Source organism: Hylobates moloch, unplaced genomic scaffold, assembly GCF_009828535.3.
Source record: "Hylobates moloch isolate HMO894 unplaced genomic scaffold, HMol_V3 SCAFFOLD_12, whole genome shotgun sequence".
Classification (NCBI taxonomy): Eukaryota; Metazoa; Chordata; class Mammalia; order Primates; family Hylobatidae; genus Hylobates; species Hylobates moloch.
The window spans coordinates 21,431,452-21,457,334 of NW_026652287.1; the positions used below are offsets into that span (position 1 = coordinate 21,431,452).

The window sequence follows — 25,883 nt, forward strand, 5'->3', positions numbered from 1 at the left end:
AAAGAAAAAAAAAAAAAAAAAAAAAAAAAATATTATATGGGAAATAAAAAGCGTCTATACTGAACATGTACAGACTTTTTTTCTTGTCATTATTCCTTAAACAATGCAGTACAACACCTATTTCCGTAGCATTTACTTTGTATTAGGTATTATCGGTAACCTAGAGATTTAAAGTATGCAAGAGTATGCAAATACTACACCACTTTGTATCAGGGACTTAAGCATCCATGGATTTTGGTATCCCTAGTGGGTATTAGAACCAATCCCCCATAGATACTGAAGGACAACTGTAGTGTGTGTTGGAATAATTTATTTTCAAATCGATCATTTGGAGAACACTATTCTTCAGGAAACATAGCCTCCTAAGTTCTGTTCCATCCATCCCTTTCACCTCCGTAGCGTTGTAGCATCCTGCTTTCATGACTGTGTCATCACTCGGAAGGAACTGCTCTTCCAGAATGCTTTTCAAGATCTACTCTGACCACAGCTATAAACTTTACACTTCTATTCTCTTCTTGCCCCTCACAGCGTTCTTTGTTCCTCTAAGATCTTAAACTCTGTCTACACCTAATCCAGCCTGCTGGGTGTGGCTGGAGAAAGTCCCACTGGGGGGTGTTTAGTTAGGAATGTAGGGTTTCCAGCTCTTGTTGGAGTCTCAGAAGAGCTCAGCCTTGATGACCACTCCTTCCAGTCCCTTACCTGTTTGCTTTATTCATGGCAGAGGCTCTTTCTTCCTGCTTGTCAGTACAAAGAGGCAGGATTCTTAACCTGGATCTGTGGATTCTCAAAGAATTTGTGGAGACAATTCAGGGCATTGATGATCTTGGATGAAGAGAAATTTACATCTTTATTTACACTAACCTTCAAGTGAAATTTAGCATTTTTTGCCATTTAAAAATATAGGCAACAAACAACTAGTATTAGCAGTATTTATGACTTAAGCACCTATAGAACTCAGTTAATTTCATATTGCTTGATGTTGTGGATATCTCAAGTTATTATTTTATATATATATATGTATTTTTGAGATGGAGTCTCGCTCTGTCTCCCAGGCTGGAGTGCAGTGGTGCAGTCTCAGCCCATTGCAACCTCTGCCTCCTGGGTTCAAGCGATTCTCCTGCCTCAGCCTCCTGAGTAGCTGGTATTACAGGCGCACACCACCATGCCTAGCTAATGTTTGTATTTTCAGTAGAGAAGGGGTTTCACCATGTTGGCCAGGCTGGTCACCAACTCCTGACCTCAAGTGATCTGCCTGCCTTGGCTTCCAAAGTGCTGGGATTACAGGTGTGAGCCACCACACCTGGCCTCAAATTATTTTTAGAAACAGAATCTTGCTGTGTTATCCACTCTGGCTTGAACTTGCGGGCTCAGGCAATCCTCCCACCTCAGCCTCCTGAGTAGCTGGGATTATAGGCATGTGCCACTGCACCAGGCTTCAAATTATTGTGTATGTTCATCACCTCTTTAAATTTATAATAGTTATTAAACCTGTTACTGCATCTTAATATTTAATGCTTTAATTAAGAAGCATGTATGTTACTATGCCAACAGATTTTTTTAGTTTTTGATAACTGCATTTCATTGTTAATTGTTCTCATTTGATTTCCTGTGTATTTTACGAATTTAAGTACATTTTGAATACGGTTTCATAGGCTTCCCTAAAATATTGAAGGGGCCCATGGATTAAGAAAAAGGCGAAGAATCCCTAATCTAGAGGCTCCCCACAGTCCTCTTTTGTCATCATACCCCTACCCCATTCTAGCCTGAGGAGCACGGCTCCGCCTGTGCCCTTGGTTTTGTTGTTCCAATCCATACATCCTGCACCCTTACTCTGTTTCTTATCCCCAACTTGTTTCTTTATGTTATTCTTCAGTATTGTAGTCTTTAATCTGTATAATACATGGTGTAGTATATGCTCGTAGTATACAACTCAGTTAGAACAGATGAGCATACAGTGAAAAGATAATCTCCCCTCTAACCCCCAGACCCCTTCCCTGGGGAAGCCTGTGGTCTTGTGTACGATTCAGAAAATGTTTATACACATATTTTTTATATATTTAATTTTTGAGACGGAATCTCGCCCTGTCGCCAGGTTGGAGTGCAGTGGCACAATCTTAGCTCACTACAACCTCTACCTCCCTAGTAGTTCAAACAATTCAAGGTTTAAGCAATTCTCCTGCCTCAGCCTCCCGAGTAGCTAGGACTATAGGCGTGCACCACCATGCCTGCCTAATTTTTGTATTTTTAGTAGAGACAGGGTTTCACCATGTTGGCCAGGATGGTCTCAATCTCTTGACCTCATGATCCACCCGCCTCAGCCTCCCAAAGTGCTGGGATTACAGATGTGAGCCACTGCACCCGGCCTGTTGATTTAATTTTTAAACGGAGTTTCGCTCGTTACCCAGGTTGGAGTGCAGTGGCATGATTTTGGCTTACCGCAACCTCCGCCTCCTGGGTTCAAGTGATTCTCCTGCTTCAGCCTCCGAGTAGCTGGGATTACGGGCATGCACCACCATACCCGGCTATATTTAGTAGAGATGGGAGTTTCTCCATGTTGGTCAGGCTGGTCTCGAACTCCCGACCTCAGGTGATCCGCCCACCTCGGCCTCCCAAAGTGATGGGATTACAGGCCTAAGCCACTGCGCCCCGCCTATACACATTTTTTTGTTTTTGTTTTTTTGAGACGGAGTCTGGCTCTATCGTCCAGGCTGGAGTGCAGTGGCGCGATCTCCGCTCACTGCAAGCTCCGCCTCCCTGGTTCACGCCATTCTCCTGCCTCAGCCTCCCGAGTAGCTGGGATTACAGGCGCCGGCCACTACGCCCGGCTAATTTTTTGTATTTTTAGTAGAGATGGGGTTTCATCGTGTTAGCTAGGATGGTCTTGATCTCCTGACCTCGTGATCTGCCTGACTCGGCCTCCCAAAGTGCTGGGATTACAGGTGTGAGCCACCACTCCCAGCTATACACGTATTTTTAATGCCACTCCAGTCTATGTTGGAACCATTTTACTTCCCCTTTCTTATTTTCTTCTTGTGTTCTTGAAGGCCTAGATCAGCTGTTGCTGATAGGCTGTCACTGTCACTTTAGAAAGCCAGAGCCTTTTGTTCCTTAGAACTTTGTTCTTAATTGTATTGTAGCACTCATTGTATTAGATTCTAAAAGATGTGCTTCATTTCTGTAACTAGTCTCTTACACCCAGGAGCTCCTAGCTCCTACAGGAAATGCTGGGAATTGTTGTCAGTCAAATGTGAATCCCCGCCTCCTCCAGACTTAGGAGTGCATTGTAGGTACTCAGTAAGTGCTAAAAATGACTAAATAGTCCCACTGATACCAATCTATATACTGATACTTTATATAGTGTATAGATTGGTCCACATATAAAGATGACACATAATGAGAAACTGTCTTAAAAAGTTGTTGAAAATGCCGCAGGAATAGGAATTGATCAAAACAATATGATTTTTTAGGTTTACATAGAATTTTGATGTTTGAGAAAAGGCTGATTTAGTTGAGAAGAAATGGGTAGCTGAGGATTTTGATGACTTCTCTGGAAGCACATTTGAGGGTTTCTGATGTTAAATCTGATGTTAATGATTATTTTATCCAGTTTTATGTCATTTTATAGTTTTTATACATTTAAGTTTATATTTATTTCTAATGTTTAACACTAGCATTTTAGTTGTTTGACCATTATTCTGGCCCTTTAAAAAATGCTCAGACAAGTTTGAATGATTTTTCAGAGGCATTATTGGCTCAGAGGTAAACGAGGAAAGATTGAGAAGCTGAATACGTACTCTTGTTTCCTGGGTATGGGGCTGGGGATACCCAGATGAGGTTCACACATTGGTTGAGACATTTCTTTATGACCACCACCAGGTGGCATCACCGGCCCAAAATGACTAGGTTTCTGCCCAGAATCAGAAGGGAAGGTGTTGAGAGCCCACTGCTGTGGGGGTAGCATGGAGGTGGGATACAGGGGCTGGAGGTGATACAATTTTGTTCCTTCCTCCAACATCGCCTGCTACTCTAGAGGCTTTTATAAATTGAAAAACTAATTCTTTATCATCTCATCTGATGGTTTTTATGTTTTTCCTTTTTTCTCTCTATGCCTGTAGTTCCTTCAGAAACAGGTAACACTTTTCTAATAGTCACTTTGTATTCTTGCATCTTGTTCTTACAATGCTTTTGTTTCTCACCATAGGGGATGATGGAAAATTAATATACTTTGACTTATGGCATTGGTAAAATCTGCATGCAAATTCCCACAGTTGCCTGTAGATTAGAGCCAGTTTTTTCTCTACTTTGCAGGAATCCTGGTTACAACATTGTACTATTTACTACCAACAGTGTTTTTTTTTTTAAATCCAGACTTGCCGGGCATGGTGGCTCATGCTTGTAATCTCAGTGACTTGGGAGGCTGAGGCGGGAGGATTGCTTGAGCCCAGGGCTGCAGTGATTGCAGCACTGCACTCCAGCATGAGTGACAGAGCAAGACCCCATCTCTTAAAAAACAAAAAAAAAACAACTTTTTTTTAAAGAAATAGAAACAAAAGGCTGGGCGCGGTGGCTCATACCTGTAATCCCAGCACTTTGGGAGGCCGAGGTGGGCGGATCATGAGGTCAGGAGATTTGAGACCATCCTGGCTAATATGGTGAAACCCTGTCTCCACTGAAAATACAAAAAATTAGCCGGGCGTGGTGGCGGGCGCCTGTAGTCCCAGCTACTGGGGAGGCTGAGGCAGGAGAATGGCAAGAACCCGGGAGGTGGAGCTTGCAGTGAGCCGAGATTGTGCCACTGAACTCCAGCCTGGGAGACAGCGAGACTCCGTCTCAAAAAAAAAAAAAAAAAACACACAGAAACAAAAATCCAAACTTGTAACCATTTTAAAACAAATCAGAATTTACGATAGTGGATATTGTTAATAGTGCAGAATGGATACCCAGATCTTGCTTCCTTTCTAGCTAATGATGCAATGTTGGCCTGAAATGCATTACTTATAGCCAGGGTTTTTCTCAGCATCCTGATGCTATAGCCTCATTTTGTGCTAACTCTCCACTTCTGCACATCTTCCCCTAAGTCCTTTACTCATCTTTAGAAAGAGCTACTTTTGGTGAAATTTTAAAATCAAGGAATATCATTCTTTATAGAATCACACTTCTCTGTTTTCCCCTTCCCCATTTCTGCCTCAAAAGCAGACCAGACTGCTACATAACCTGTGAATACTTTTTTTAAAAAAAAGTTTGGTATTGTAAACAGAAGATTTAAGATTAAAATGTAGCATTGAGAAAAACAGATTTATTAATAATGTTGTCTTAACCTAAATTCTGGTCAGTGGAATAAAGCCTGGGTTGCTAAAGTTTTAGATGCTTGCTTGCTTTTCCACACTGGCTCTTACTTGGGGATCCTTTTAGAAATCTGTTTAGAATAATACCGTAAAAACATATTTAAGCTACTTTGTGTGTACATTTGGGATCTTTTGATTTGAAGGCGGCTTGACTCAAGATTTTCTAAATATTTTCACACACACACATACCCTGTAGGGAGAAAAAAAATCCGTTTATATGGTTCTATAAAAATCTCTGGCTGCTTTGAGCTTTAATTTCTTGAATCAAAAGAGTATTGTCTTTAATGCTGAGCTTCTATCTAAATAAATATTTTATTTACTTAAATGTGTGCTTTTCAAAAACTGGTATGATTAAGACATTAACAGGATCTTACACGTAAAGGAACAGTCCTGTTGCTTCTTCCAGAAGATAATATGGCTGGTTTGGAATTTTCCTATAGTGTAGTTTTTTATCTAGTGTTGTGAGAATTAAAGGGATTTCAGGATCTTAAGGTAGGTTATCATTTGATGTTTTCTTGGAACATTTTACATTCTTGAAAATACACATGGTTAAATTAATTTTTGCCAGCAATCCACATAACTTTAAGATAATGTAGAGAAGGACTTGATTCAGGTTAGTATCAAATAAGGTCAGATTTCTAGTGCCATCAGTAGCTTTCAGCAAAGATGAGGTGTTGGTAAGATAGCATTAGTCTCTTAGAATCTCTTAGAGAGATTTTCCAAAATTCAGCCATTTCTAGTGAATGCTCCATTCCATCCCCAGCTGAGACCTGCTGCTCTGGGGAACTCCCTCAGCACACTCTTGGCTCTTAGAATTGCTAGCAATGGGAGTAGTGCTGCTGGTGGAGCTGGCAGCTAAGCCCAGAGGTAGATTAATGCTTTTATTCCCTGATGTACAGGTACACACACTCATACCTACCCACACCCAGTTTGGGATAAGAAGAGGTTAGAATTAGCTAGGCTTGAAGTTCCATGCTTTAATTTGCTGGCTCAGATTTCTTATTTTGGCATCACTTTGCCCATTAGGGAGACAATGACAGTTATAGAAGCATTGCCAAATAAAAAATCCATCTGGAATAACCTCTTTTTTAGGAGTATTGTGTGTTTAGTTGTTGATTCGTCCCTTCCTCCTCTTAGTGACAACTTGCAGTACTGGGAAGGAACAGTGGCTGGGAGCTTATATTCCTCAGCAGACCCAGATCAGCAGAAGTATTACTCCTTAGGTCGTAGTAGGTGGTACCCTATGGGTCCAGTCATTTAAATGCAAGCCTATATCTACAGAGTGTTTCCTAGTGCCATCATTGCCCAGTGGGCCTTTATTTAGCTGAGTCTAACTCCCAACTAGAGAAAATTTCCTGTGCCAGACAGCAGTATGGTCAGCTAACATGTGGATGCTACATTTGCTGTCATAAGTCAGTACTCTTCAATAACACAAAGTGAGAGTGTGTTAATAGGAAGTCCAGGTATGCCTGCTACCTGAACTTTCTAAGACAGGTAATACTGTAGGGCCTGAATGTTATAGCAGAGTGGTTATATATGAAGAAGTGGGTTCTGGGAGGGGTTAAGCCACTTAGAATGGCTTCACTTACTAATGGCAAGAGTTTGCTGGGATATTGACCACTGCACATAGACATGAATATGGAAAGTTAAAAACAAAATCCACATATATTTGGCTGCAAGTACTCTGAAGGTATATCTAATTAGTGCATCCATTAAACAAAAGAGATATTTTAGGCCGGGCATGGTGGCTCACACCTGTAATCCCAGCACTTTGGGAGACCGAGGTGGGTGGATCACCTGAGGTCAGGAGTTCGAGACCAGCCTGGCCAACATGGTGAAACCCTGTCTCTGCTAAAAAAACAAAAATTAGCTGGGGCTGGGCGCGGTGGCTCACACCTGTAATCCCAGAACTTTGGGAGGCTGAGGCGGGCAGATCACGAGGTCAGGAGATCGAGACCATCCTGGCTAACACAGTGAAACCCCGTCTCTACTAAAAATACAAAAAAATTAGCTGGGCATGGTGGCGGGCGCCTGTAGTCCTAGCTACTCAGGAGGCTGAGGCAGGAGAATGGCATGAACCCGGGAGGTGGAGCTTGCAGTGAGCGGAGATGGCGCCACTGCACTCCAGCCTGGGCGACAGAGTGAGACTCCGTCTCAAAAAAAAAAAAAAAAAAAAAAATTTGCTAGGCATGTTGGTGGGCGCCTGTAATCTTAGCTACTCGGGAGGCTGAGGCAGGAGATTCCCTTGAACCTGGAAGGCGGAGGTTGCAGGGAGCTGAGATGGTGCCACTGGACTCCAGTCTGGGTGAAAGAGCAAGATTCCATCTCAAAAAAGAAAAAAAAAAAAGATATTTTTGATGGATTGATAGAAATTTTCTTTTTCTTTTTCTTTTTTGAGACGGGGTCTCACTCTGTCGCCAGGCTGGAGCACAGTGGCGTGATCGCCACTCATTGCAACCTCCACCTCCCGGGTTCAAACGATTCTCCTTCCTCAGCCTCCCGAGTAGCTGGGACTACAGGCATGTGCCACCATGCCCAGCTAATTTTTGTATTTTTAGTAGAGACAGGGTTTCACCATGTTGGCCAGGATGGTCTCGATCTCTTAACCTCGTGATCCGCCCACCCAGGCCTCCCAAAGTGCTGGTATTACAGGCATGAGCCACCACATCTGGCCAGAAATTTTCTTGGTCACTTCTGAGACACACAGAGTAACTACCTGTAATATAATTTAATGAATTATGTCAATACATTAAAATATGCTTCATGTGGGCTGGGCATGGTGGCTCACACCTGTAATCCCAGCACTTTGGGAGGCCAAGGTGGGGGTATCACAAAGTCAGGAGACCAAGACCAGCCTGGCTAACACAGTGAAACCTCGTCTACTAAAAATAACAAAAAATTATCTGGGCGTTGTGGTACGCACCTGTAGTCCCAGCTACTCGTGAGGCCGAGGCAGGAGAATCGCTTGAACCCGGGAGGCGGAGGTTGCAGTGAGCCAAGATCACGCCACTGCATTCCAGCTTGGGCAACAGAACGAGACTCTGTCTCAAAAAACAAACAAAAATGCTTCATGTGGCTTAAAATTATATGAGAAGAAAATACCTTTACTGATAGTCATCTGTGATTCCATTTGCCAAATTAAATGTGAAAGCATACTTTTACTGAATACTATATATTCCTTATCAGTTTAGATAGCAGTTTATCTTCACATACAGAAGTTTTAAGTTTACCTTTATTATAGTGCATTTGTCTTTTGTTTTCATCAACCTAAATTATGTTCAATAAATGTTTCTGTTAGATTTTAAGTTAAACAGTTATGTGAAATTCATTTTTCATAATTGTTTTTTAACATATGTCTTTGTTGGTAATTCACATGTGTGAGTGTAGCTGATTGCCAGATATATAAACTTTCAACCAAAACCATTCTTTGCAGATGCTTTTACTGACTCTGCTATCAGTGCTAAAGTGAATGGCGAACACAAAGAGAAGGACCTGGAGCCCTGGGATGCAGGTGAACTCACAGCCAATGAGGAACTTGAGGCTTTGGAAAATGACGTAGTAAGTAACATCTTTGTAATTAGTGCTAGACTCTGTGGTCAGTGTGGTATACATATGACATCCTGTCACTTGGTTGTAATTTAAGTGTGTTTTTGTTGTTGTTATTGTAGTGAGTGTATTTAGAGCAGCAGGTTTGTTGTGTAACTAGAGACTTTCTCCCAAGCAATATATAAAGAAAAATGTTTGTTATTTTACTTGTAGGGGTTAAGCAGGAGTACTGTCTGTTCTTGTGGATGCTCATGAATTACTTCTTTGTGATTAAAATAAATAATAATAAGCAACTTAAAATTAGAAACCATGGGAAATGCCGGTGTGTTTTGCTTTAACACCCAGCCAAATAAGGTAGCCTAAGGAAAGTGGTGTCTTAATTGTTGACTTCACCTAGAGATGAGGTTGAAGGTAGGACATTTTAAGCTTCTTGTCTGAAGAAAAGGTTGTCATTATTAAGATAAATAATTAGGTTACGTTGGAATTAAAGCATTACATAAATTTCTTGGTCTTAAATTGGGATTATTCTCCACAAAATTATTTTATTTCTAAAATGTCTCTTGTCACATACTAGTTTTGCTTCTCTTTTTAATGCATTATCTGTACTTGAAGTGCTTAGCTGGGTATGCTGGCACATGCCTGCAGTCCCAGCTACTTGGGAGGCTGAAGCAGGAGGATTGCTTGAGCCCAGGAGTTGGAGTCTAGCCTGAACGACATAATGAGGCCCCTTCTCTAAGAAATAAAAATAAAAACAAATGCTTAATAAAGACCCTGTCTTTAGGATAGAGAGCATAGAGATACAAAGCAAAGTCTCTTGCCAAAAATGAGTGTTATGGTAGCAGTATTTGAGTAGAATCTTCCATTCAGTTGAAAGAGAATTTGTAACGTATCTGTGTTTGATGTTTAAGGCATAACAGCTCAATAATGACACTCTTCCTCAGACAGGAAGCCTGAAATGTCCTACTTTGACCTCAAGTCTAGTAATAAAACTGGACATACACAGGCAACATGTCATTAATTCTCAAACTTTAGTGAATCATATATAACCTAATATAATGGTTCTCAAGTCTGTACATCACGTCACCTGTATGAAAAATATGAGGAAACGGAGACTTCTTTTACACTATTGGTGTGGTGGATAAATTGATAGAGGCTTTCTGGAGAGAATCTGGCAATGCTAATCAAAATTTAAAATGCACATACACTTTGTTCCAGGAATTCTACCTCTAGTAATTTATTTTTGCCCTCTTATATCCATAAGACATGCAAATAATTATATGTGAGGATTTTTTTTTCTCTTTCTGCAGAGACAGGGTTTTACCGTGTTGCCCAGGGTGATCTGGAACTCCTGAGCTCAGGTAATCCACCCACCTCAGCCATCCAAAGTGCTGGGATTACAGGTGTGAGCCATCATGCCCGACCAGGATTTTTTTTTTCCCAGCATTATTTCTTTTGTTGTTGTTGTTGTTGTTGTTGTTGTTATTGTTGTTTTGAGAGATGGAGTCTCACTCTGTCACCCAGACTGGAGTGCAGTGGTGCGATCTCGGCTCCCTGTAACCTCCACCTCCTGGGTTCAAGTAATTCTACTGCCTCAGCTTTCCAAGTAGCTGGGACTATAGGTGTGTGCCACCACACCCAGCTAATTTTTGTATTTTTAGTAGAGATGGGGTTTCACTATATGTTGGCCAGGCTGGTCTTGAACTCCGGACCTCAGGTGATCTGCCTGTCCTGGCCTCCCAAAGTGCTGAGATTATAGGCGTGAACCACCATGCCTGGCCATAGCATTATTTCTAATAGTGAAAAACTGGAAACATTCTAAGTGTCTGTCAATATAGTATGAGTTAGATTTATGATGTCACCATTCAATTGAAACACTACATATCTACCAAAAATAATGGTGTTCCAATATGGAAAGATAACTGAGATTTATTAACAGAAAAAGCACATTGCAGAACACTGGGATCCTATTTGATTTTTTTTTTTTTTTTTTTTTTTTTTTTGAGACAGAGTCTTGCTCTGTCACACTGCAACCTCCGCCTCCCTAGTTCAAGCGATTCTCCTGCCTCAGCCTCCTGAGTAGCTGCCACCAGGCCCGGCTAATTTTTGTGTTTTTAGTAGAGACAGGGTTTCACCATGTTTGTCAGGCTGGTCTTGAACTCCTGAACTTGTGATCCACCTGCCTCGGCCTCCCAAAGTGCTGCAATTACTGGCGTGAGCCACCGCACCCGGACATGAATTTTTTTTTTTTTTTTTAAAGCTGTTCATATTCTTATTGCCTAGAAGATGTCTGAAATTACACCCAAGAAACTCTTTTTGAGACGGAGTCTTGCTCTGTTGCCCAGGCTGGAGTGCAATGGTGTGATCTCGGCTCACTGCAACCTCTGTCTCCCGGGTTCAAGCGATTCTCCTGCTTCAGCCTCCTGAGTAGCTGGGACTACAAGCGCCCGCCACCACATCTGGCTAATTTTTTGTATTTTTAGTAGAGACGGGGTTTCATTATGTTGGCCAGGCTGGTCCCGAACTCCTAATCTCAGGTGATCCGCCCGCCTTGGCCTCTCAAAGTGCTGGGATTACAGGCATGAGTCACTGTGCCTGGCTGAAACTCTTTTTTTTTTTTTTCTTTTGAGATGGAGTCTTGCTCTGTCGCCCAGACTTGAGTACAGTGGTGCAATCTCAGCTCACTGCAAGCTCCGCCTCCTGGGTTCACGCCATTCTCCTGCCTCAGCCTCCCAAGTAGCTGGGACTACAGGCGCCCGCCACCACACCTGGCTAATTTTTTGTATTTTTGGTAGAGACGGGGTTTCACCATGTAAGCCAGGATGGTCTCAATCTCCTGACTTCGTGATCCTCCTGCCTTGGCCTCCCAAAGTGCTGGGATACCAGGCATGAGCCTCCGCGCCCGGCCAAAACTCTTAATAGTAGTTATTTATGCACACTGGGATTGGAAGACGTTTACTTTTTACTGGATGTCTTTCCATATTGTGTGCTTTTTTTTTTACGTAGGGCATACATTACTTAAGTAATTTTTTTTTTTTTTTTGAGACGGAGTCTTGCTCTGTCGCCCAGGCTGGAGTGCAGTGGCGCAATCTCGGCTCACTGCAACCTCCGCCTCCCGGGTTCACGCCATTCTCCTGCCTCAGCCTCTCTGAGTAGCTGGGACTACAGGCGCCCGCCACCACGCCCGGCTAATTTTTTTGTATTTTTAGTAGAGACGGGGTTTCACCGTGGTCTCGATCTCCTGACCTCGTGATCCGCCCGCCTCGGCCTCCCAGAGTGCTGGGATTACAAGCGTGAGCCACCGCGCCCGGCCTACTTAAGTAATTTTAAAGCCTCCGTAAGTAAGTGTGATTTCCTGCCCATGTGTTTGGCAAAAGGAATTGCAGTGGTGGTAGACGTACATTATAGTCTTACCTGGAGTAGCACAGGAGGACCCAAGGTTAATAGGTGAACTTCAAGGCAAGCCTTAGCATTGAGGTTGCCATCAGCATTGCTTGGTTGATGTGTTCGTTCTTCTGGGATGGATTACAACCTTTACTGGACTTTATACTTTTCACCAGTAAGGCTTTAAAAAAGGAGTTGAAACATTAGAGAAGTAATTATCCAGACAGTAATATTCACTGGTAAATAGTCTTCCAGCCTGTGGCCCAGTTGGTTGATTCTTTTACGTTAAAGAATGCAGCCTCAGCTGCTCTGCCTATGGAGTAGGATTCTTTTATTTACTTTCTTAATAAACTTACTTGCCCCTGGCTCCCCCCACCAAAAAAAGAAGGCAGCCTCCCTTTTGCGAATGGTAATTTCCTATAGTTTCCTCATAGAATTGTGGAGTTACCTATGCTGAGGTTATAGGTTAGGGTATTGAGATCCAGAGTTGCCACTTCTGAGGTCTCACAACTGCTAATGGTAAAACCAGTTCTAAAGCCCAGTTCTTGTGACTTTGTCCAGTGATTGCCTATTCACCGTTTCATGCTGCCTTCCCGTTTGAGCATTCCCAGGAGGAAGGGGAGGTTGCCAGGGACGTAGTACCATGGTCCCACCTTGGAATCGTTGAATATGGGGGAAAACATTGGCTTCTCCCTTCTTTCTCCCAAACATTGGAAATATTTTTGGCTGTTAAAAAGCACCCCTTGTTCCATGTGGAATCCCTTGTTTAAAAGAAGTAAAATATGTACCTCCTGTCCTCCACAGACCTGAGGACCAGTGATCTCAAGAAGGTTACAGGTAAATGTAGATGTCTTTACTGAAAGATAGCTTTTACAGGTTAGAGAAAAGAAAGAGAACCCTGATCTGAAGGCTATTTTATGAAGTAATTGTTCTAAACTTTAAAAATAACTGCTCAAATAATTGTGTTGTATAGTTACTTATCAACTGGAGGGGCTGATAAGTATTTTTCTAAAACATTTTTAAGGAAATTTTTTCCTGTTTTCTAATTCGCTAATTTTGCTCAAGTAGTTTGTTAGATATTGTTAATATAGATGTTGGTTATAACTGAATGAAAGGGAACAAATACTTTGTCATTTTGAAAAACAAGCTTCATTTTCTTCTAGTCTAATGGATGGGATCCCAACGATATGTTTCGATATAATGAAGAAAATTATGGTGTAGTGTCTACGTATGATAGCAGTTTATCTTCATATACGTAAGTTTAAAAAGTTTGTTTTTATTTTAGTGCATTTGTCTTTGATTTTCATCAGCTTAATTTATGATGAACAAATGTTTGTTAGTTTTTAAGTTAAACAATTACATGAAATAATTTTTCTCTTATTACCAAGTGTGATAAATTTCCATTAAAAAAAGGGAATAAATGTAGTTTGCCTATACCCTGTTTTTATGCTCTAAACAAATTTTGGTTTTGTCTTTTTTTTTCTCTTTTGAGACGGAATCTCGCTTTGTCGCCAGGCTGGAGTGCAGTGGCGCAATCTCGGCTCACTGCAACCTCTGCATCCCAGGTTCAAGCGATTCTCCTGCCTCAGCCTCCTGAGTAGCTGGGACTGTAGGCGCGTGCCACCATGCCCATCTAGTTTCTTTATTTTTAGTAGAGACGGGGTTTCACCATGTTGGCCAGGATGGTCTCAATCTCTTGACCTCGTGATCCACCTGCCTCGGCCTCCCAAAGTGCTGGGATTACAGGTGTGAGCCACCATGCCTGGCTGGTTTTGTCTTTTAAGTTGTTAAAAAATATCTAAATTTGCAAGGGCAGAGATTATGGTGAACAGTTTAACCAGTTTTTGAAATATGTTCCTCTGGAGAAAAGGTAACAGAAAAAAAAGTTAGAATTTTGATTTATAAATACACAGATCACTATAACTTTTAGTTTTAGTTTTTGTTTTTGTTTTTACCAGTATTCTAAACTCTAAACTTTCTTAGTAGTTGATTATGACAGATATATAAACTGTGGCTTTAAAGTACTCATTTTGCTTTTCTTTTCCTCATGTTTCAGGGTGCCCTTAGAAAGAGATAACTCAGAAGAATTTTTAAAACGGGAAGCAAGGGCAAACCAGTTAGCAGAAGAAATTGAGTCAAGTGCCCAGTACAAAGCTCGAGTCGCCCTGGAAAATGATGATAGGAGTGAGGAAGAAAAATACACAGCAGTTCAGAGAAATTCCAGTGAACGTGAGGGGCACAGCATAAACACTAGGTATTTAAAGGAAATCATGATGCAGTATTTTGGATACACAACTCAAGGTCTGTGTGAGACGGTGTATTGTTATTATATTTCCTCTTCCTTTAATATAGCTTAGGTAGAGAATGCAAGTAGAATTGGTTTAAGATCTGTTAGAGAAAAGGTTACGGTGATCTTGGAAAATATGCTTTTGAGAGTAAGCTCTGTGGAGCCAAGTGTTGCTATATCACGGTGAGCAATCCAAGATCTTGAAGAGCTCGTTAAAATAGTGATCTGGTGGGGGACACGTGTAACAATCACAGCAGTACAATATGATTTGCTTGGTTAAAGGCATGTTCAAAGTACTAGGAACATACAGAATGAGGAGAAGCTAGCATAACCTGTAGAGTCAGAGAAAACCTCACTGAGGAGGTGACATTTTGTGATAAGATAATAGGGTCTTTGACACTCAGAGAAGAGTTGGGAGAAGAATTTATCACCTGATAAAAAGCCATGTACAAGCATGGCTATGTGAGAAAATTTGGCCAGCTCAGGAAAGGGCTGGTTGTTGCATGTGTCTGGAACACAGGATCTGTGTTGGGTGCAGCAGTGGCAGTTGATAGTAGGAACTGAGGTCATTAAAGGACTTGGCATGTCATGCTAAAAAGCACCCTGTTGGAAGGAGATGGGGTGAATAAACCCTGGGGCATTGAGGACTGGCTGAGACGCCCAGAACAGTTAGTGCATTGAAATAGTTCAACTGTGAGAATTTGGTAACCACCTAGTTCAGAGATGAGCCTGAGGTTTATTTGATAACTAAGTGACTTAATGGATATGCTGGTAAGAGAGATAGGAAACATGGAGCAAGTTTGAGGGGAAAAACAGTGACTCCATTTGTGCAGCTAATTGCATATGTGGGGCTTGTGGGTCTTTCATTTATCCATAAACATGTGTTGAGAAATACCTGCTACCTATCTAGTAAAGTAAGAGATGCATCCTCTCTTAAAGGTAGTCAGCTTAGAGTCTGGTGATTTGAATTGACATGTCCACTGATAGATGTTGACACTGTGAGACTGGCGGTTCAGTTTGAGGTTTCATCAGCATTGCTGATATTGGAGCCATGAAAAACCAAAGAACAGCCAGTGAGAGAAGAGATCTCAGAGAAAATAAAATTGAGAAAGTGAAGGACAAAAAATGTTGAAGATAGACCAAGATTGATAGAATCAGCCATAGAGAGGTCAAGTGGGATGAGAATGAGCACACATCTGTTAAACTTTGTGCTTAGGAGCAGAATCTAAGGGAAGGGACAGTCCAGAGGTTAGAACTCAGGGTAAGATGGAAGAACAGGGGCATCTGGTAGTGAGGCAGTTTGGTTTAGTGTAGAACCTTTTTGTAACAAGCATTCCCTTCTGTCTAGATGACTTCTAGATATGTTTCATTGGCTTGGTACCTTCTAGAATAAAATGATTTAGAGGATCTCTCATTTTCAGGGAAAATAAATATATTCCTCCTGGACAAAGAAATAGAGAAGTCATATCCTGGGGAAGTGGGAGACAGAATTCACCGCGTATGGGCCAGCCTGGATCGGGCTCCATGCCATCAAGATCCACTTCTCACACTTCAGATTTCAACCCGAATTCTGGTTCAGACCAAAGAGTAGTTAATGGAGGCAAGTATTTTGACCAGACTTGTCAGTATCATTGATAAAATAGTTTTCTAAATACTTAAAATAGTTTACATAACTGATATGAATGTGCACTTTAATGATTTGGGGAGTAGCTTTCACTTCAGCATTACTTAAAATTGGCTTTTGTGGATATCAAATTAGTAAAACATTGTATACGTTATTGGCATATATATTATTTAGCATGATGAAATATTCATGATGTACTAAGATAAAGTGCTGCATTTAACCCAAGACAATCACTTGGCCAAAAACACTCCACATATAAAGAAACTGGAAACTTTGGGTAGGTTCTCAATTTTAAAAACACTGGATAATAAAATTATTTAGACATAATTTATATGGAAAATTCTAACCTATGTGCAACACTGTGGTTAATATAGATCAATTTTCATTATTTGTTTCTATATTATGCTTACTTCAAGAAAGGATCTGAGGTAACTTATAATACAAGACATGATCAAGAGTCATGTGAAGAAAGTGACTAGAGAAATGTGCTTAAAAAACAACAAAAACAACCCTTAGTCTAAGGGTGGCTGTTACAGTTTAGCAACTTAAGTAAAAGAAACCTGAATCTTTAGTAGGAAGACATTTTTTACTCTACCTCTAAATCTAGGTTGAATATATCTTGTAGGTTGTGGATCTTTTCCATAAATCAGGGATACTGAACAACAGTTCTATGGATGGTATGGAAATAGTAATAGCAATAGTATGTTACTAACTTTGTGGGAAAAAAGTGGACATTCAATTTTAGCTATTTAAATTTGGAAAGTTAGAAAGATGAAAATAGAGAACACTAAGTTTCCAATTTCATTTGTTTTCATTGAGTCTTTTCTCCAGAATTCCTCTCCAAATGGACACTCTTGAGTATTTTCAGTACTTAATATTGGGGGTGAAATTTCTTTGCTCACTGAGGAAAGATTTTAGCTGTTTATAAACAGAATTCTAAAGTTAAAAAACCTGAAGGGGGCTGAGAAATGTATGGTACTCAAGTGTGTGGAACCCTATGGAGAGGAGACCTGGACTGTTTGATAAGATTAAGGTAAGTGATATGTGATGTTAAATACTAGCTGTATCTTTACCTAGGCATATCTATCAGTATAAATTTATTTGGTGATGACTGCTTTGTAGTTGCAGTATTTATTAAGCAGTCGCTTAGATAAGTGTTTAACTGTATAAATTATTTAGAAGGTCTCCCTTTTTCTAGTTTAATGAGGTCAAGACTTTTTTTTTTGAAAGAGCAATGAATATTATCATTTGATACTCCTGTGACTCCAGAAGAGTAATGTTTTATTTCTACTTAAATGGGACTTGCTTAATAAGATTTCAAACTCAGTTTTAGGTTCAAGTGTAAACCTGATGAAAATCATAGATAATTGTAAGGAACCAGCATTTCTAATTGGATATAATAGCTACTGCTTATTTTCGTTATGCCTCAGAGTTAAAACTAATATAGTATATAATCTTATTCCTGAGTAGGAATTATTGTGATTTATTATGTGAAATTATCTAGTGTATGTTATACTCCTTAAAACAACCAGTTATTAAGAAACAGTTATAGAAGCAGGATTAATAGGCAAAGTCTTAACTGTCTTCTTCAATAGTGTGTGTAGATCCTAATTAACCCTTTGGGAACGTGTATTCATTTAAACAGACTTAATCTTAAGGAGGTTAAAGTAAAATGTGAATTTATGTCAGTTAAGTTATGCTAAAACTTATCACAAATCAAATGACTGTCCTCAAAGGGTTAAAATGTACAAGAAATCATTTTTGTCATTTTACTTTTTTTCTGTTTACTTTTTTCCCTCATTTTTTTCTTTAGTTTTTATACTTTCCTTCATATCATTTGTTCTGTCAGGTGTTCCCTGGCCATCGCCTTGCCCATCTCCTTCCTCTCGCCCACCTTCTCGCTACCAGTCAGGTCCCAACTCTCTTCCACCTCGGGCAGCCACCCCTACACGGCCGCCCTCCAGGCCCCCCTCGCGGCCATCCAGACCCCCGTCTCACCCCTCTGCTCATGGTTCTCCAGCTCCTGTCTCTACTATGCCTAAACGCATGTCTTCAGAAGGTACAATACCACAATTTGTTCATGTTTTTGTTTGTCTTTGTTTAACTCCTATGTGAGTTTATAATTACAAAATAGTTTCCTCTTCATTATTTAATAACCTATAATTTCTGTGTTTTAACTTTAGTTTATTAAAACTATTTCTATTAACCTTTTGTTCATTAGCGAGAAACTTGATAAATGTTGTGTGAAGCTATAAACTCTCTTGAATTGTTGTTAAAAAGGGGGTTTATCTCTGCCTGATAATTATGCTTCTTTACAGCCCCAGAAGGGTCTGCCCCACAGCCTTCCCCCTCCTTATTCACACTGTATATGGTAGTTAAACAAATGAACTTTCTTCAGCCCGTCTTGAACTTAGGTTCATTTTATAGCTCTTTGGCCAAGGTCCTAGTGAACCTTCCTGTTGGCCATAGGCAGGGATAGTGTTTTCCGGGTCCTTTTTGAGAGTGAGAGCCCATATAGCTGACTTTGTGTGTCTGCCCTTAGATTAAAGTAGTTTGATTTTTAGAATGCCAGAAGAATTCTAAATTTAACTGAGTGATTTTTTTTTTTAAATTAGCTTTGCAATCTTACATAGTGAAAGGCTGCTTTAATCTGGGAGAAGTCGTTGATCTGAGATAAAATTATTGATAAAAACGACATGAATTTGAATATTTAGCTATTTTTTTCCTCGTCAAAAATAAGAATAAAATCTTGTAATTCTTATTCAGTATTTGGCGCTAAATCCATCATTGCCACATATCAAATACATGGATATGTTGTAGAAAGGTAGCATTCTAATTTAAATGCCACCCATATATTGAAAACCTGTTTTCTGAATCATAATGTCCTTTTGATACTAGTTCTGAATATTTGTGTTAAAATTTTAATCTGATTTGTTCATTAAAATTAGTTAATATTGCTTATGTTGGGACTAATAAAGTTTTCTGCACAAAATGTGTTTCTCCTGCATATTGGCTACTTTTAAATAAATTGTTACCATCTAAGCAGGCAGATCATATGACTTTGACTGAAGCATCTAACCTTGAAGAGCAAGTTCCACTGATTTTCAAGGTGACTTCTTTGCTCGAAAGGGCCTTAATAGTGGTCACTAAATGCAAAGTTCTGTTGATATTTCTCTTGCAGTCCATCATTTGAATAAATGATGTTTATTTAATGAGAATATATTAAATAAAACATGATCATTAATGACTATGAACATCTTTATTATATTAAAATTTAAGGACTGCTCATGGACTAACCACACAGAAATACACCTTCTGCATCATTCAGAGATGTTGAATATTTCCATTTGAAAATTATAGTGTATAACATTAGCATTCTTCTAAAGATCATGTTCATGTTTAAATTCCTGTTGGAAGCCAGGCATGGTGGCTAACGCCTCTGTAATCTCAGCACTTTGGGAGGCTGAGGCAGGCGGATCACTTGAGGTCAGGAGTTTGAGACCAGCCTGGCCAACATGGTGAAACCTCGTCTCTACTAAAAATACCCAGCTACTTGGGAGGCTGAGGCAGAAGAATCACTTGAACCTGGGAGGCAGAGGTTGCAGTGAGTTGAGATCGTACCACTGCACTCCAGCCTGGGCGACAGAGAGAGACTCTGTCTTAAAAAAATAAAAATAAAATAATAAATCTATTGGCAACATACATTAATTTGAAGTTCTAAAGAGTTTGGCAGCAGGGTGAGAGAGTGAGGAGATTTGGCTTTGACATTAGGAAAGTTTTTGCTTGGTGTTAACACCAGTAGGCTTCTCTGATGAGGGCCATTCTTTCCACTCTTCTTACCTAATAGATTGGTCTAATGCACAGTAGACTGATTTAGAAAGAGTAGTCACTAGTGGCATGGCAGAATCAATAATGTAGAATTTTGACAATTCATGTAGTGCTGACTTCTCCCCCAAATGTCAGTTATTTTGGTCATCTATTAATAGACTAATACAAGTCATCCCTTTAATAGAATTTTCAGCTCACAGCCTGCTAAGCCTAAGAAACTGCTTACAGGTTACTGCTTACTGTTTTAAGCCGAGTTTTAAAATTGATGATCATGATAGAAGAGATAAATAAACTAAAATTTTAGAGAAATTTAAGAAGGGCATGTACATATATTTTAGTAGTATCGGGGTGTATAGGGATTAATAGTCTTCTGTTTAAATTTTTTTTTTCTAATTTTAGAAGTAATGCAGAAAATTTGGGGCAGGGAAAGGTAAAATATATGGAAAGTTAAAAATATTTTATCATGTAGTCATAATTTCTAGTAACATATTTCTTTACGAATAAGACATAGTATAAAGGGAAATAATACAATTTATTTATAAAACTTTGTGGCATTCCACAAAATAATTCTGAAAGAATTAGTATGGCCAAAAAAATACGTATGGTGTTTTGTTTTTTTTTTTTCTATTTTTAACCAAGGAGAAACTGTAGAGTGAGTGAGTGTGTGTGCGTGTGTGTGTGGATGGGTGTATTTAGCAGAAAAGTAGTACTGATGAACATCATGGCATTTATGTGATGTTCACTTGTTTCTTCCTTAGGGCCTCCAAGGATGTCCCCAAAGGCCCAGCGACATCCTCGAAATCACAGAGTTTCTGCTGGGAGGGGTTCCATATCCAGTGGCCTAGAATTTGTATCCCACAACCCACCCAGTGAAGCAGCTACTCCTCCAGTAGCAAGGACCAGTCCCTCGGGGGGAACGTGGTCATCAGTGGTCAGTGGGGGTAGGTAACACTTGGGCATAATGACGGTACTCATTTTGTCATTACACTAGATGTAAAGAGGGCTGAGCTACAACTCTGTTTGAGGAAGTGTAAGTATGTATATGTTAAAAATAGTAGAATCACCAGGAATTGGGAAACCCATATTTTTATTCTGGGCTCTACCACTTATTCATCATATATTAAAGCAAGTCAAACACTCATTCTGAAGTTGAGATATCTCAGTGAGTAAAGTGTTAATAATTCTTGCCTAGTCTACATTATGGGATTGTGATGAGATTCCTATAAGGTTCATAAATACAGATATGTTATAAAACCACAAAGTTTTGTAAAGTACCTCTCTAATATGAGGCAAACACAGTATGTAACACTATTTGGAGGGACCGTATTTCCTTATCTTTTTAGCAGCTTTGTTTATCAGTACATTCTATAAACATTTATTTTTGGCTTACATTGTAGTGTGTTTCTATGACATCTGTATATGGCACTAATTCCCAACTATATTTCCATAATAAGGAATATCAAATACAAATGAAGGGTCCAAGTTTTATCTGTGATTAGCATAAGGAATATGCTGACAGCAGCTATAAAAGTATAAAAATTAGGCTGGGTGTGGTGGCTCACGCCTGTAATCCCAGCACTTTGGGAGGCCGAGGTGGGTGGATCACGAGGTCAGGAGATCGAGACCATCCTGGCTAACACAGTGAAACCCTGTCCCTACTAAAAGTGCAAAAAAAACTAGCCAGGCATGGTGGCAGGTGCCTGTAGTCCCAGCTACTTACTGAGGCAGGAGAATGGCATGAACTCGGGAAGCAGAGCTTGCAGTTAGCTGAGATCACGCCATTGCACTCCAGCCTGGGCAACAGAGCAAGACTCTGTCTCAAAAAAAAAAAAAAAAAAGTATAAAAATTAGACGTTGACACGATTTTACAATAAGGCTGACTGCTTTTGCTACTTTGCCAATCAGTCCTTAGTGCTTTGTTCCCATAACTGTGGTGAGCAAGAGCTTACAAAGAATACTTTAAAAAAAAAAAAAAAAAAAAAAAAACGTAGTCTATTTTAATCAGTCCATAGAACCTTTAAAAGAAACAAGATTGGCCAGTTGCTGTGGCTCATGCCTGTAATCTCAGCACTTTGGGAGGCCGAGGTGGGTGAATCACTTGAGGTCAGGAGTTCAGACCGGCCTGACCAACATGGTGAAACCCCATCTCTACTAAAAATACAAAATTAGCTGAGTGTGGTGGCTATTTGAGAGGCTGAGGCAGGAGAATCGTTTGAACCCAGGAGGTGAAGGTTGCAGTGAGCCAAGATCGCACCATTGCACTCCAGTCTGGGTGACAAGAGCGAAACTCTATCTCAAAAAAAAAGAAACAAGATCTTCAAGCTTAAGGAAACAAGAACAAAACCCAGCTGTGTTAAATCTGTTTTTAGTTGCATTACATTTCTGCTCAGCTTCATGTGATGCACATTCATGTAATTGTACCATAAATTCCTTTGTACTTTTTATTTTCTTCCTTGGTCTTCAATTATCTTAAGACTACCAAGAAAACAAAAATTTTAAAAATCTTCAGCCGGTCAGGCGCAGTGGCTCACGCCTGTAATCCCAGCACTTTGGGAGGCTGAGGCGGGCGGATCACGAGGTCAGGAGTTCAACACCAGCCTGGCTAACAGGGTGAAACGCTGTCTCTACTAAAAATACAAAAATTAGCTGGGTATTGTGGCGCGTTTTTGTAATCCCGGCTGCTCGGGAGGCTGAGGCAGGAGAATTGCTTGAACCGGGACCCGGGAGATGTAGGTTGCAGTGAGCAGAGACCGTGCCACTGCACTCCAGCCTGGGCTACAGAGCGAGACTCCATTCAAAAAAAAAAAAAAAAATCTGCTTCAGCTATTCTGTTAATCTTTTGACATTACTTAGATGGTCTGGAAATAAATTTTGAGAATAACATGATTAGAAGTGAGAGAGTATAAGCATAGTTTTGGAGATACACTCAGAATAGCATTATAGATTTGCTGTTTTTACTAATTGGAAAAATGGCAGTTGCTGAATAATAGTTTTCTTCCATGACCCTTGTGACTTTAAAAAAAAAAAACACTGAAATGAAATAATCGAACCATTTTCTCTAAACCTTTGAATCTGAGCTCTGCAGATAGGTTTATAATGGTATATGAAACCTATTAGATACATACTTGGAAGTCATATGGGATACAAACCCTGCTTTTATCTTCCCCTTTTGACTAACTTGGGTCTCAAGTTTCCTTAATTACTGCACAGTGGACCTTGATGTTGCTATAAAGAATGTATAGGGCTGGGCATGGTGGCTCATGCCTGTAATCCCAGCACTTTGGGAGGCCAAGGTAGGCAGATCACCTGAGGTCAGGAGTTTGAGACCAGCCTGGCCAGCATGGTGAAACCCCGTCTCTACTAAAAATACAAAAAAATTAGCTGGGTGTGGTGGCAAGTGCCTTTAATTCCAGCTACTCCAGAAGCTGAGGCAGGAGAATCACTTCATACATTTAGTTAGGAGAGAAAATCATACTTATGTGTTCGTAATTGCTGCTGTTCTTCATATACTTGTAGTTTTGATTGCCAGCAAATTCCTAACATTTTGGAAAAGAAAACAGTAATGGGATAAAGGGTAAGGGCTGGAGAGGACTGTTTTACCTAGATCTTCAGAGAAGCCTGAAGCCTCTTTTAGGAAGTAACATTTGAACTGAGAATGTAATAAATAAATTTTCCCTTTCTTCTAGTTCCAAGATTATCCCCTAAAACTCATAGACCCAGGTCTCCCAGACAGAACAGTATTGGAAATACCCCCAGTGGGCCAGTTCTTGCTTCTCCCCAAGCTGGTATTATTCCAACTGAAGCTGTTGCCATGCCTATTCCAGCCGCATCTCCTACGCCTGCTAGTCCTGCATCGAACAGAGCTGTTACCCCTTCTAGTGAGGGTACGTAACAAAGGACTTCTGGATCCATAATCTCAGCTGTGAAATTGAATGTTGGAGGGTAACATTATATGAAAAAATTCTAGGTTATTTTTATTCGTAGACAAGTATTTTTAGTGCACATTTAAAAGTTTATGTAAATTTTGATGTTGTTTAATACTACTAATTTAATATAATGTCTGTGTTACAAAGGTTAATATTCCTGGGTGACAGATACCTACCTAAATAAAATTATTGGTGTTTCATATGACATCTGCAAAGGAAAAAAGCCTCTATTTAAATGAAAGCATTATTTTCCAAAAACATAGGAAATCAAAATTATTGTTCAGTGTTTTCTTGTTTTGCTTTTCTAACTTCTCTGAATTTTTTTTAAAAAATTGTTTTCTAGCTAAAGATTCCAGGCTTCAAGATCAGAGGCAGAACTCTCCTGCAGGGAATAAAGAAAATATTAAGCCCAATGAAACATCACCTAGCTTCTCAAAAGCTGAAAACAAAGGTTAGAGTTTAAAGAGTCATTAGGCTTAACTGTAGGATAGGAAGAAGTATGTCTACTTTCATGCCCATACAGAATATTTTTGTTCAACATTTTTTCTTACTATTGTGATAGATAAATGTATTGCTTGACAAATTCCAAAATCCAAATTTAATATTTGAAATTATTTTTTGATCTTATATCTTATTCTAATTTCTATCATCTCATACTAAAAAGAATGTGATGTTAAAGTTTAAAAATAAACCTGTGTCTAACAGTTCTTAATTTTACAGGTATATCACCAATTGTTTCTGAACATAGAAAACAGATTGATGATTTAAAGAAATTTAAGAATGATTTTAGGGTAAGTATTGTACTAACTGATGAACTTGAGTTTTAAAAAATAAACATTACTGAAGATTTATCTGTTTATAAAAATGCGTTATGTATACAGTCAGAAACATCAAACCATATATGTAGAAAGCAGAACATTTTTAAAGTGGTCTTTGCCTATCCTTTAAGTGGGATAACTAAAATCATGAGATTTGGTAACAACAATATGTAGGTATCAAATGAGAGTATAGCCCTGACATTTGAAACCACCATAGCACAGCTTACTATTTGATGGTCATTTGATTACTTTGTTCAATGAAGCTAGATATTAGTAGAGCAAGGCCAAGTCATTAATAATCTAGTGTGGCAAATGGAAAATGTACTGGACTCTGGTGTTCTGAGGTAGTTGGAGATTTATACTTTGTACACAAATATATTGTGGTCAGAATCTTTCTGTAACATTATTTCTCTATCTTAGCACAGACTTTGCTTAACATCTCTCCTTGATTGTCATTTCATTCTTTTGCACGTTATTTACTATAGATATCAAGGTAGATTTTGAGACCAACCAAGAAATCTTCTTGAAACTTAGCTTCTTAGAAAGGAAAATCTAAATACCAGCCTTTTAAAAAAAGTAGCTGAATTAAAGGATAAGTGAATCAAAGGCAAAGGTAGCCTTTCCTCAGCCTGTGTTTTAGCTTTCTAAGTGTTAACAATAGCTTCATTCTTGACTTATTGGTAACATTCAAAATACTACTTATTATTTCATACTTCAGCACATGTATCTATTCAGTTTTAATGCTATTAACAGTTGTTAAGTTTTAATTTGTTGACAGGCACGGTGGCTCACGCCTATAATCCTAGCACTTTGGGAGGCCGAGGTGGGCAGATCACCTAAGGTCAGGAGTTCGAGACCAGCCTGGTCAACATGGTGAAACCCTGTCTTGACCAAAAATAGAAAAATTAGCTAGGCATGGTGGCACGTGCCTGTAATCTCAGCTACTCGGGAGGCTGAGGCAGGAGAATCGCTTGAACCCAGGAGACAGAGGTTGCAGTGAGCCAAGATCACGCCACTCTACTCCATCCTGGGCGACAGAGCAAGACTGCGTTTCAAAAAAAAAAAAGTTTTTCAATTTGTTAAACAATACTTAACACGTACAAATGATACAAAGAATATTGAATATGA

General features: G+C 39.7%; 1 protein-coding gene across 14 annotated transcripts in view; it reads left to right on the forward strand.

Moving 5' to 3' along the window:
• The window catches only part of ATXN2 (ataxin 2), a 150,947-nt gene that overhangs the window by 69,935 nt on the left and 55,129 nt on the right, over positions 1-25,883 (forward strand). For 8 of the 14 annotated variants that reach the window (XM_032168671.2, XM_032168666.2, XM_032168661.2 and 5 more), the window contains exons 6-14: positions 8,779-8,903; positions 13,436-13,527; positions 14,329-14,526; positions 15,981-16,159; positions 17,997-18,242; positions 20,770-20,952; positions 23,698-23,895; positions 24,281-24,388; positions 24,658-24,728. In XM_032168671.2, the coding sequence (XP_032024562.1) occupies positions 8,779-8,903; positions 13,436-13,527; positions 14,329-14,526; positions 15,981-16,159; positions 17,997-18,242; positions 20,770-20,952; positions 23,698-23,895; positions 24,281-24,388; positions 24,658-24,728 (1,400 nt within the window). The remainder of the gene's footprint in view (positions 1-8,778; positions 8,904-13,435; positions 13,528-14,328; positions 14,527-15,980; positions 16,160-17,996; positions 18,243-20,769; positions 20,953-23,697; positions 23,896-24,280; positions 24,389-24,657; positions 24,729-25,883) is intronic. The other 6 variants (XM_032168676.2, XM_032168664.2, XM_032168673.2 and 3 more) reach the window with 2 other exon arrangements.